Genomic DNA, 13,243 nt, shown 5'->3' with positions numbered 1-13,243 from the left:
GAGGCTGTCAATAGTCGCCCAGATGTGCTGCAGGCACCGCCAGGCAGCATATTCTGCTGTGTGAGAACCCTCTCCACTTAGCCCTGCCCCCTGGCCGCTGAGACGCGGAAGAGGGTCCTGCATGAGAGTCAGGTAAGTCTGGACCGGGAAGGGAGGGCGCAGGGAAGGTGTGGGGATGCTGGTGGTATTCTGCAGTGCTGTTTTTTATTATAATGTATTGCTGGGATTAGTAGTCCCGCATAGCTGGTAGTATTCTGCATTGCTGTATAATTATACAGCAAAGCAGAATAGCACAAACTATGCAGGACTACAAGTCTCAGCAAAGCATTATATTTTTTAAGTAGGGATGCACCAGTCAGTGCCAATACTGGGCATTTTCACGAGTACTCATACTAGTGAAAATGCCCCGATACTAAACTCAGATACTGATGTTCTGTCGAGAACGCCGACGTAGTCGAATTTGCCGACCTCAGCATCTGCGCTTGTGCACAGATCAGTATTATTGAGGGAACAGGGATTTATTCAAAGTGCTGCGCAAACTGTTGGCGCTATATAAATCCTGTATAATAATAATAATTTACAAAGCATTTAGTGTAAATTGTTAATTGTGACCGTTAATAATATGCCATCCATCATTTACTGCCATGGATGGCATATTATTAACGGTCACAATTAACAATTAAAAACTAATACTTTCTCATTACCTCATTAATCCCTTCTGTGCGCAAATGCAGATACTAGGTCGGCGTTCTGAACAGAACACCGGCACTACAATTTTTAAACTGAACTGGCTGCCTGAGGTCCCGCGCTAGCTGGGGACCTCAGCAGCCTTCCTGTTAACCACACAGTGCTATGGCGGCGGAGGGTTGGGGGGGGGGGCCTTCATAGTTTCTTGCACCGGGGCCCTGAAGGTTCTAGTTATGCCTCTGGGTTAAAGGAGAATTATGAGGTGAGTTATTTGCACTCAGCCTCATAATCTGAGCCGACCTGTGACAATGAAACTGTCACAGGTCGGCTAAGTAGATCGGGAAGTGAGCGAACACATACCGGCGCTCGCTCACTTCTCGATCTATCCCCGCAGGTGAGCCGTGACAGGGGAGTGACTGGATTCCCCCCTCCCCTGTCTGATCCTCCAGCGCTGACTGGGGGAACAAACGGGAGAGGGGCGGGTACAGCTGTCTCTGCCTCTAGATAGGCAGAGCCCGCTGTCACTCACACAGCTGGGCAGATCCAGACATAATTGTCGGGATCCGTTTCAGCTGCGGCATCTCACTGAGCTTTGGGTGACGTGAGGATGCTAGTTTGTGTCCTCCTGTTACCCTTTGGAGAACTATGGGGAAAAGCACCATGCCCATAGCTCTCCTTTAAGTGTTAGGTTTTGGTAAATTAAGTGGTGGGGTTTTAGGGGACAAATAGGTGCTAAGTGTTTAGGTAGGGAAGGGGTAAGCTAGGGTGGTTCTTTAGTTGAGAGGATGAAACAATGAGCATCTACTCTGCACACTATTTCTCACTAAGCAGGGGAACATTATCTGAAAACCACCAGCATCAGGAATTATATGTATTGCTTCTGCCCACTGAAGTTCTGGTGTTTGAAAGTTGAACTATGGGGATGAGGCTTAGACTTAGGAGGAGCAGGATTTAAAGCTGACTCCCCTTCCCACCCCAAACATTAAAAGCATGTTTGCTCCCCAAGCAGGGATGAAAACTCGTCAAGCAGAGGCAGAAGTTCAGAGCAAAGATCTCCAAGCACAAATGGGTGCCCAAACAAGCAGAGGCAGAATCCCAAATAAAGATACTACAAATGCAAAGGGAGGAAGCAGCTGCCCTAGCAAGGTTGAAGTTCCTTGAACAATCAATGGGAGAAAGTACTAACTCAGACTGTCTTATCCCAGCAGAACTGTAAGATCCAGTTGGATGCACCAGTGAATATGTGCTAAAGCATAATGTTTGAAAATATACAGAGTCATCTCCTGTAGTCCTAACAACACTGTTCTAACTCTCAACACAGAAACCTCTCAGCTCCAAATGCCTGAGCCTCTTCAAATTCTCAACACAACTGCATCTACGCAGCAAACCACATCACCTCCTGATAACAACAAGGTGGTTCGCAGTGACAAGCCACAGTTGAAGCTACAGCCAGCAGAAGTCTCAGAGACTACACCACAGCTAAATGCTCTTGCAACATCATTTTATCCTGGTAAACCTCACCCTTCTTCACCAGAGAACTTTCACACCCAAGGGGTTCCACAAGTTACTTTGGCACCAAAGAGTGAGAGATCAGACCTGTCTGACTTTGCCAGATATATAATACGCCATGAGCTCATTAACATTAGCCTCTCAAAGTTTGACGACTGTCCAGAGAACTACAGGGACTGGAGATAGACCTTCAAAACTGCTATTGCTGATCTCAACCTTATGGCCAAGCAGGAACTCGATTTGCTCAAAGTGGCTGGGCCAGAATCTGCAGTTCGTGTTAAAAGACTGAGAGCAGTACATGTTGACTACCCAGATGCAAGTTGCTGCTGCATGGGCAAGACTTGAGCAAACCTATGGTAGCTCTGAAGCCATAGAAAACACTCTATTCAAGAGACTGTGAAACGTTCCAAAAATAGGTAACAAAAATAATCGCAAGCTTTAAGAACTAAGTGACCTCCTCATGGAGCTAGTTGGCAAAGACAGACCCATGTCTGCCTGGACACCGCTCATGGTGTTAATCCAGTGGTGTCTAAACTGCCGTACGGCCTGCAAGAGATACGGGCGCAACGGGGCAAAATACAAAAAGGGACTATAACGTATCTTTTCCTTCCTTTTCATATTTTCGCAGGTTCATCAGTGATCAAGCCTGGATGAGAAATGATCCAAGCTTCAGCTTCAGTGAACCCATCTTGCCTGCTTCATCATTATCAATGTATGATAACACAACAGCTAAACACAGAGACTTTAATAGAGCAATATCAGTTAAAAGGACAGACATCTCACCTTCCATAACCTCTCCTACTGATCAGAGTGTTATGGACAATAGAGATAAAGACCCTAATCATCAGTGCCCTATTCACAAGAAGCCTCAGCCTCTTAAGAAATGTTGTGAGCTTAGGGCAAAGACTTTACAAGAGCGCAGGGAGATTCTCCAGAAATGTGGAGTATTCTATAGGTGCTGTTCTTCCTACAATCATTATGCTAAAGACGGTAAAGTTGTTATCAAGTGCACAGAATGCAGTAGCGACAAACACGTTACAGCTATGCATCCTGGTCCACATCAAGACAATTCCCAGCAGCTACCTACATCCAGCCCAGCTTCAAATCATGGCGAGGAGCAACAAAGTCATGCTCCAGCCATGGACTGTAATCTGCGGGGAGAGCCATGGGCAACCACCTGCAACAGTCACATCAAAATGTAGTGAACTACTTCACAAAAGACTTTGTAGAAAGACCCTTGCAAAAATAGTTCTGGTCAAGGTGTTTCGCCAAAGACAACTTGAAAAGGCAGTCAAAATATATGCTGTCTTAGATGATCAAAGCAGTCATTCACTTGCCACGTCAGAATTATTTGACTTATTTGGCATAAAGGGTAACGTGCTATCCTACACGTTGCACACCTGTGCTGGTACAGTGCAACTCACAGGAAGAACATCCTATGCTGAATTCATAATTTCTCCTATAAAAGGAAATTAGAGAATTGATCTTCCTCAGATCATCGAGTGCAATCAGTTGCCTAACAATAGGGAGGAAATTCCTACATCAGAGGATGCATTTGAACGTGAACCTCACCTTAAACATTTAGCTGACTGCATCCCACCAATTGACAATGATGCCAAAATTATGCTTCTCTTAGGTAAAGACATCCTGAGAGTACACAAGGTACGTCAACAGGACAATGGAATGACCCTCCTTATGCCCAAAAGTCTGATCTAGGTTGGGTACTTATTGGAATCGAACGCGAATGCAAACCTCAAGCCTTAGATGGTGTATGCTCCAATAAAATCATCGTACAGGTAAACCAAGACAGCATTAAAATACCACCCTGTAATAGTTCTGGTAAGACTATGTACCAGATTTCCATCAACAGCTCGGATGAGCAGGAATCCACTGATGCAAACATCCAGGCCAATCTACCTGATTTCTCAAGTATCACACCGGTAACTCTGCAAGCAGTAAACATCTTGGGAAACTCAGAGTCTTCTACACCAGTCATCATGGAAGATGATTCTCCTCTTCATGAAGAAGCCATAGGAATGAAGGTATGCTTTCTAAGGCTAACCTCAGATTACACAAGATTGCTTCTAATAGTGCTGCTGTTATAAAAGCCTTTCAACCTGGTGATCATGCCACAGGATTTAAGGACTTAAATCTGGGAATGGACATGCCCCCCTGTACAGAAAAGTCTGGGCTTACGGTGGGACTTATTAAAAGACACCTTTGGCTTTCAAGTCAGCTCTGCAGACAAGCCATTTACCTAACGTAGTGTTCTGTCAGTGGTGAACAGCCTATACGATCCACTGGGATTTATGGCTCCCATCACCATACAAGGTAAATCCTTACTGAGACAGCTATCAGAGACTATTAAAGATTGGGATGCTCCACTACCAACAAACAAGCATTCAAAATGGGAGTCCTAGAAGCAATCTCTACAGGGCTTAGATGGAATTCACATACCACGCTGCAAGTCAAAGAAGAGAAATTCACATATTTTCAGATGCATTTACTGAGGCCATAGCAGCTGTTGCCTACCTCAAGGTAAGAGACTCTTTTAATCAAAACCATGTAGGGTTTCTATTTGGCAAAGCTAAGTTAGCACCTAAGTCTGAACAATGGCATTATGTTCAATCAGAAATTTGTGGGACTGTGCTAGCTGTAAAAATTGCAGATTTTATACTGCGTGAGCTAGACATTCAGATAGAAGACATCATCAAGTTCTACACAGACAGCAAAGTTATTCTGGGCTACATATACAATCAGCCAAATGTCAGCAACCATGTAGTAATAATCAGACAATCCTCTAAACCTGAACAATGGCATTATGTTCCATCTGAAATTAATCCTGCAGATCATGCCACCAGGCCAGTGTCTGCAAGTATCTTTGCAAATTCTTCTTGGTTAACAGGTCCTGAATTCCTGCTGGATCATCCAGAAGATACTACAACTGATATTTTCAGTCTTCTAGAACCTGACAAAGATCCAGAGAATCGTCCTGAAGTCAATATCCTTGTCACCAGATCTGAACAAAGACCTGTCTTGAGCTGCCAACGCTTTGAACGTTTCTCCAAGTGGATAAGACTGGAACACATTACTGCAAGGTTAGTCCATATTCCACACTGCTATCCCACTAAGCCCTACGATGCTCACTGTCAAGGTTGGCACATACAGTATGTCAAAACCCTCTTTCTGCAAAGGACATTGCTTAATGTGAGCTGATCCTACTACACAATGCAGAACAGAACATCTCTAGCACAGGAATGAGATGTATCCGTGTGAAGCAAAACATTCCAAAAAATAATGCAACTGCCAAGCTGAATCCATTCATCAACAGTGAGGAGTGATGTGACTATGGATCCATAGTTCACACACCCATCCTTACTCCAGTGACTCTTCTCACCCAGAAGGTGGAGTGTCTGTATGTCCAGAGTCTGTCTCAGTTCTTTTGTGTGTCCTGTTCCCTAACCCTCTCTTCCCAGAATTTATTGGCCTGAATACATTCTATTAACTGTTCAAAAGTGACTGGTACTAATCTATTCACATGCTAACTACAAGTCAAGAATCCACATCTGAATAGAAATGTTATCCCTTGTGACCTCTGGTGAACCCTAATCTGACTCCAGTGGGTAAGGGGGTGCTACATTTTTGGCGCCCAGTGGGGGCTCGGGAGATTGTCCTGCAGTTATCTCTTGCAACTGTCTGCAAACACTGAAATTTATGTTCCATGGGGACTGTATACTGATCACCTAGAGAAGTATTAGACACTGTTACCATCTTGTGGTATTACCAGCATGTGAAAGAACCTGTGTTTTTTTTTTTTTTATTAGCTTCCAACCTTTGTCACTTTTGCTGGCAGCTAAAGGGTTAAAAACAGGCTTCAGGCATATGCAGTGAGAGCCCTTTGCGGAAGACGTCTGGTGCCTGCTTGTCTGAAATGCTGGATCCAATTCCGACCTTAAGGTAGTCTGGTCTTATGGTAAGGAGTAGTTGTTGGGTTGCCCTGTAGAAACTGCTATGGACTGGCTGCATGTGTACAACCCTGGCATATGTCTGTGAAGGTTCTCATTCATGCAGGTCATGGTATATCTGTAAAAAATAAGTCAAGGCAACAGGACTTGCTGTATTTTTCTTGCAGATATTTCACTGGACATCCAACCAGCTTTCTCAATTCAGAATGACTTATACAAAACATTCTGTGGGAAAACAGCATTGTATGTGGCAGACAATAGATGTCCAGGCAATGTCGGTAAAAAAAATACAGCAGCTACACCAGCGTATGGCACAGCATAGAAAAGCCAAACCCTCTGGTCAGGATTCAGCAGTATACCTATATCTAAAGGAAAAAGGTCACTCCTTTGAAGACAGTCACATCCTAGACAGGGAGGAGGACTGGTTTAAATGAGGTGTAAAGAAGGCCATTTATGTAAAAATGGAGAAGCCAAGCTTGAATAGAGGTGGGGGGTGAGACATCTATTGTCTGCCAGATTATGTGGATTGGAGCGAAATTCACCATATTTATTCCCAGATAATTTTTTGTACAAGTCATTCTGAATTGAGAAAAATGGTCGGATGTCCAGTGAAACGTCTTCAAGAAAAATACAGCAAGTCCAGTTGCCTTGACTTATTTCTTACAGATATAACCCTGGCATAGGTGCCCATAATGTGGGGTTTTCCTGATGGGGGTGCTTCCTGCCATCACGGTTGTTATGGGTGGACCGGACTTTGACAGTGGATAAGTTATCCCCATTACTGCCATTGACCCTTCTGCCAAAAAAGTACCCTGCTGATGATTGCTTCCACAGGCTGAGCCAGACTAGGGCCTTCCACAGTCATGTTTGAAGCCTGGGAGCCAAAAGCAGAGAGCCATCTTGCCCCTGAGAAACTGTTACCTGGTTTTAAGGAGATACTTGGGCCACAGGGAGTGGGTGGTGTGACAGAAGTTCTGTGAGTCAGGCAGACATCACTATGCCTATGGAGGAGCTCTGTAAGTCTAATTTTGAATACCCTTTGTGTTCTGAGAGAGGAGGCACTACAGAGATCCTGTAATCTGAGAGGTTGTGGGCCAACAGGGAAGAGAAGTCAGAGGACTGGTGGAAAGGAGAGGTCCCTACATCTGTGGATCAAACCCTGAGTCTGTCCAGTTGCAGTTTATTCCTATTTTTAAATAGTTATAAAAAGACAACCACTATGTGGTATTGATAGCTATACAATGTCCTCTTAATTGGTACATAACTTAGAGGCATATACAAAAAATGACCACCTTTTAAAGGGAAAAGGGTGGTGGAAGAAGTTATGGATCAACCAATCATATTTAATTCCGCCTAATGGCTCACTTTATTAAAGACAGTATCAAAGTTTATATACAAAAAAGTGAGCACAACACAAAAACCGTCCTAAAAATTGGCAACGTTGTCAATCACCTCATACTTATAAAAAACCCTAGAGCAGCCCCCCTCCACTTCACTCATTCTCGCATAAATGGACTAGTGGCCAACATGACTCCCCAATATCACTCCTAGGAATCTCATTGGAATTATTTCTGCTTGATACAACAGTATAAGCTAGTCCTGTGATATGTTCCCAGTGATTACGCCAAAAATTTAAAAAAGAACAAAAAAGGAAAAAAAAATGAAAAACAAACACAGTTCTCTTCTGTTCATTATTAAGTTTATGCTTATTTTCTTACATCGAGCAATATAAGTTTTTCCCTTTGTGTTCAGAAATATAACATATCTAGTTGCCGCTAGATCGGTGGAAAAAATTGCAACAGTCAGCTGAATCAATGTTGCGGATCCTTTAGGATTAAAGAGATCAATTGACAAATCTGTTAAATAATATAATTACTTTCAATGATTTGATTGTATTATTTACTCCGTTTACCTGGTCCAGTATACCACACAAAAGTCCAATTCTGACTGCCTATATCTTATTCTATCACAAGGACAGCTGAATCAATGTTGCATTTTTTTTAAAGAGTTGAGAAATCAATTAACGAGTCTGGTGGATGACCTTTGCACTGTGCGTCACAACGCTGACCTCTGCACTGTGAGTTACACCACTGACCTCTGTACTGTGCATCACACTGCTGACCTCGGTACTGTGCGTCACACTGCTGACCTCTGCAATGTGCGTCACACCACTGACCTCTGTACTGTGCGTCACAACGCTGACCTCTGCACTGTGCGTTACACCACTGACCTTTGTACTATGTGTCACACTGCTGTGCATCACACCGTTGACCTCTGTACTGTGTGTTACACCAATGACCTTTGTATTGTGCATCACACCACTGAACTCTGTACTCTGCGTCACACCACTGATCTCTGTACTGTGCATTACACCACTGACCACTGTACTCTGCATTATTACTGAGCTCTGCACTCTGAATCACACCGCTGACGTATGTACTGTGAGTCACACCGCTGACCTCTGCACTGTGTTAATTCTGACCTCTGCACTGTGCGTCACACCGCTGACCTCTCCAATGTGTATAACGCCGCTAACCTCTGCACTGTGCCTTACACCGGTGATATCTGTACTGTACGTTACACCACTGACCTCTGCACTGTGTTATTACTGACCTCTGCAATGTGTGTCACTCTGCTGACCACTGCACTCTGTGTTATTACTGACCTCTGTAGTGTGCGTCACACAACTGACCTCTGTACTGTGTGTCACACTGCTGACCTCTGTACTGTGCGTTCATACTGACCTCTGTACTCTGCATCACACCGCTGATCTATGTACTATGCATTACACCACTGACCACTGTACTGCTTTATTACTGACCTCTGCACTCTGTGTCACACCGCTAACCTCTGTACTGTGCGTCATTCTACTGACCTCTGTACTGTGCGTCACATCGTTGACTTCTGCAATGTGCATCACACTGCTGACTTCTGTACTGTGCATTACACTGCTGACCTAGGTACCGTGCTTACACTGCTGACCTCTGTATCTGTTTTACATTGCTGACCTCTGCCTCACACCCTGAACTCTGTACTGTGTGTTACACTGCTGACTGCTGCACTGTGCATGCATCACACCCCTGACCTCTGCACTCTGTGTTATACTGCTGACCTCTGTACTGTGTGTCATACCCTGACCTCTGTATTGTGTGCCACACACCTGACCTCTGCACTGTGCATTACATACTGACCTCCGACCTCTATGTTACACTGGTTTAGGATTTGTAGTCCTTTATAGGTGTTGGTATTATTCTGCATTACTGTATAATGTATTGCTGGGTTACAGTGGTGGAATTACTAGGGTTGCACCGGTCACAGCCACTGCGGGCAGATAAATACATAGCTCGGGTAGCCTGTGACGGGTAGGGGCAGGCCGGCGCAGCCTCACCTGCCATTGACCTCATTGGGCATCCCTGGTGTGCACTAGTTGCCTGAGAGTGAATGGAGTGTGATTGCTGTAAGCAAAAAGATCTCAGCATGTACAGAGCTGTTACTAAATGCTGTTCCTCATTTAGTGACAGCTCTAATTTGCTGTGCAGGGCTTCTGATGGCCCTGAGTGACAGTTGATCCCACTGTATGCTGGGATTAGCTGTCACTAATAGCCACAGATAAGGTAGTGAGAATGACTACATGCCATAATCCCTACCTGATCTGAGTACTAAACCAATGTTAAAACACAATGGCATGCCAAGACGCCTTCTCTCCCTTGTTTTAACCCCCTCATGACATACAGAGTACTCCTTTATCACTGAGGGGGTTATTCACTAAGCTGCCAAAGGGGGTCCAAGTCGCTGCACCATGGGCCTCTGGGTTGTTCTTGCCCCCTGGGTCAAAAGTTGCCAGTCAGCCACTGCCAAGCTCACTCCCGAGATGGACTACAATTTTACGTTTAGTTTGCTAATTTGTTTACTAATTTGTATTTACATTTTTGTTAATGCTTGAGGTACTTGAATGCATTTTAAGATTTAACTCCTGAGTTTAGTGTCACTTTAATGCGCATACACTGCAGAATAATCACTGTTGGGTTAATGCTCATATTCTGCTGGTGAAAAACTGGCCTTTCTTTTCTGGGACTTCCATTTTACTCAGCTAAAACTCTCATGAAAAAGGAATTGCTAAAACTATATTATGTAATTTTCCCAGAGATAGCATTTAAAAGCAGTTTACTTACAGTAGCCAGTCCACTGCAATGAGCAGACTAATGTCTTGAGTTGGAAGGCCCACAGCTGTTAAGATGAGGAGCATAGTGACAAGTCCAGCACTTGGAATACTGGCTGCCCCCACACTTGCTAACGTAGCGGTAAGACTACAAAGCAAAAAAGAAACAACACTAAATATAACGGTACAAGATGCTAACAATTTGTTATGTTTTTGCCAAACCAATTCAGTTTACCTGACTGTTGCTATCTGACCAGCATCTAAGGACACCCCATTCATCTGCGCAATAAAAATGGCCGCCACTGCCTCATAGAGGGCTGTGCCATCCATGTTAATGGTGGCTCCAATAGGAAGAACAAAGCGGGTTACTCGCTTGTCGATCTTCAGATTCTCTTCCAAGCAGCGGAAAGTTACAGGAAGTGTGCCGGCACTGAAATATAAAATACTCTACTAAGAAGAGTATTAACAGTCAGAGGAGGACTTTTGTGAATAATTATATTGGTTTGTATTGTTTTCACACATAGATTGGATGAATACAACCATATGTCATACATATATGTATATATGTATGACGACCATAATTAAAAGTTTATCCACACACAATGCTTTTTAAAAAACGGTAATCTTGTTGTTCTTTAGAACTTTATAATTGCATTATTGTATGTTCACAATACAAGTATAACATTATAATTACTAGGATAACTGCTGAAAGTAAAAGAATGAATGCCAACATACAATATTCCGTATTAAAGCTGAACTCCATGCAAACAGCTTAAAACACAGTGGACATACATATACACAAACTGTTACCAGTCACTCGTAATCCAATAAGCATTAAGATAGCACTATAAGTCACTAGCACACTATCACTAGCACTCTAAGTCATATTATCAGACTTTAAAAAACATACATAATGGTCACAAAGTACTATAAATAATATAAATTAATGTACATTGATGTTATGGCTGCCTTATGGAAACGTCCCTGTGTGGGCACTGAACACGTGTACATTGGGGCTATCATGCTTATTTACTGATATGTTAACAGGGGCGGACTGACAACATATGGGGCCCCCGGGCAATACAAGATTATGGGGCCCCCTTGTGCTCCGCCCAAATACAAGCCCCGTCAGCATAAACGAGCAGTGGCCATATCAACCTCCAGCGTGTTCTGTGCATGCGCACTGCCATTTTGGATATCTTGGTATACATCGAGATGGCAGCGGCCACATGTTCAGGTTCCGCCATCTTGGTGTATACCAAGATATACTCCAAAATGGCGGCACGCATGCACAGAACACGCTGGCGGCCGATACGGCTGCTGCTCGATCTGCAGTTTCTTTGTGCGGTTTTGGATTCATTGCCTCCGAATCTTAAACAGCATTAAAATTTGTTTCCTTTGAGGAAACAAATAAAAATGTTTTTCATTTTCATTTGTTTTGTCTGAAACTAATGTTTTTGCCATGCACGTCTATTACAAGCCACACCAAACAATATAATCTGACTAATATACAGCAGATATTATGGAGTGGATATCAACTTTGTGGGCACTAGAAGATGGGGGTTAAATGCTAATGGGGCAACTGAAGACCAAATCCCCTTGACAACTAGTGATTACCTGGGCTATACCAGCGGCTCCTTAGGGGGTGAGCGCTACAATAATATGACATATTGGAGCGATGGCAACTTCTCATGATGGTTTGTTTGATAACACTGTCTAATTGTGTCTGTTAATAGGCGACACCACTGTGTCTGAAAATAAGGATCCATCATCATTAATTGTCACGAATTAGGAATGGGCAGGAATATGGGTCTCTGAAGATGCAGGGACAGTGTGACCGCACAACAAACGCAGGTGTGCCAGAGTCACAGGATCTAAGGAGCCACCTGGTCTTCCACAGAGCCACTGATGGGTGTGGATGTTGAGCTGCGGGGCAGCTCCCAGGTTGCGGCTCTCTGACACACCCGTGCAGGCACAGAGCCAGCGGGTACTCAGGGACCGTAGCACACAGGACAAGACTTTCTGTATACAGAAAGCAGGCACTAGAGGAAGACGCAGGGAACATGCGTGACGCAGGGAGCAGGGAACAGAAGGGAACACAGCACAGGTGTACCCACAGAGACAAGAGATACACAGGAACAGCAGAGGGGAAAGCACAAGAGAAAGGAGGGAGGTGCACAATAGTGCAGAGCACACTAACCACGGGAAGCAGGAGCAGGAGGCAACAACAAACAGAGCAGGGAGCAATGCTGTGGAGTGAACACACAGCCACAGCAAACAAAGAGATACACAGACAGAAAACAGAGGGAATGAAAGAGCGCAGCAGGAAGGGAACACTGAAACCAACAAGAGCAAACAAAGATACAAAACGCAAAGTATACTCAAGCGGCAATGCCACAGAAAACAGAGAGGTCTGGCTACTAGCGTGGAGACACATTGCTCTAACGCTAAAGCACAGGTGCACAAGCCTTTTAACACCTAGGTTCAGGGCGGACTGACAGGAAACCGAGCAGCTTGGACTGGAGGAAAAACCCGGCGCCGGATCAAAGTACAAGGAACTGTGACATTATTAAGTGTACTGTATATGGACAATGTGACTTCACACAGCTAGAATATTCTTTCACAGGCTGTCATGCCCAATGGGTATATATAGTGGGTTCCTGGCCCTACACTCTCATCCTACCCTTAGCACTCCATAGATGAAGGAAAATATTAGAGATCTGTGCTTCTCTTCTTCTCATCACGTTGCTTACATAATCCTGCTTTCTGGACTGTGTATTGGTGGCCCTGCTCTGTGCTGTGTGCAATTGAGAGAAGCTGGATTCAGAGGGCGTCCCAAATAGCAGTGGTGCAAATAGCAGTGGTGCTTGTGCTCTGGATGACTGAGCAAATGATGTATTAATATGTCCTACATAAATAATAA

At 44.1% G+C, this 13,243-nt stretch overlaps 1 protein-coding gene across 1 annotated transcript in view; it reads right to left on the bottom strand.

The window, feature by feature from the left end:
* The window catches only part of LOC108802555 (excitatory amino acid transporter 2-like), a 43,076-nt gene that overhangs the window by 2,524 nt on the left and 27,309 nt on the right, over positions 1-13,243 (bottom strand). Inside the window, exons 4-5 of the mRNA XM_018574412.1 lie at positions 10,556-10,750; positions 10,334-10,468 (exon numbers count right to left, since the gene is read on the bottom strand). Of these exons, the coding sequence (XP_018429914.1) occupies positions 10,334-10,468; positions 10,556-10,750 (330 nt within the window). The remainder of the gene's footprint in view (positions 1-10,333; positions 10,469-10,555; positions 10,751-13,243) is intronic.

The sequence above is a fragment of the Nanorana parkeri genome, unplaced genomic scaffold, assembly GCF_000935625.1.
Source record: "Nanorana parkeri isolate BGI_ZX_2015 unplaced genomic scaffold, ASM93562v1 scaffold2944, whole genome shotgun sequence".
NCBI classification, from domain to species: domain Eukaryota; kingdom Metazoa; phylum Chordata; class Amphibia; order Anura; family Dicroglossidae; genus Nanorana; species Nanorana parkeri.
The sequence above is the reverse complement of the archived record's forward strand: the minus strand, read 5'-3'. Positions and strand labels throughout refer to the sequence as shown.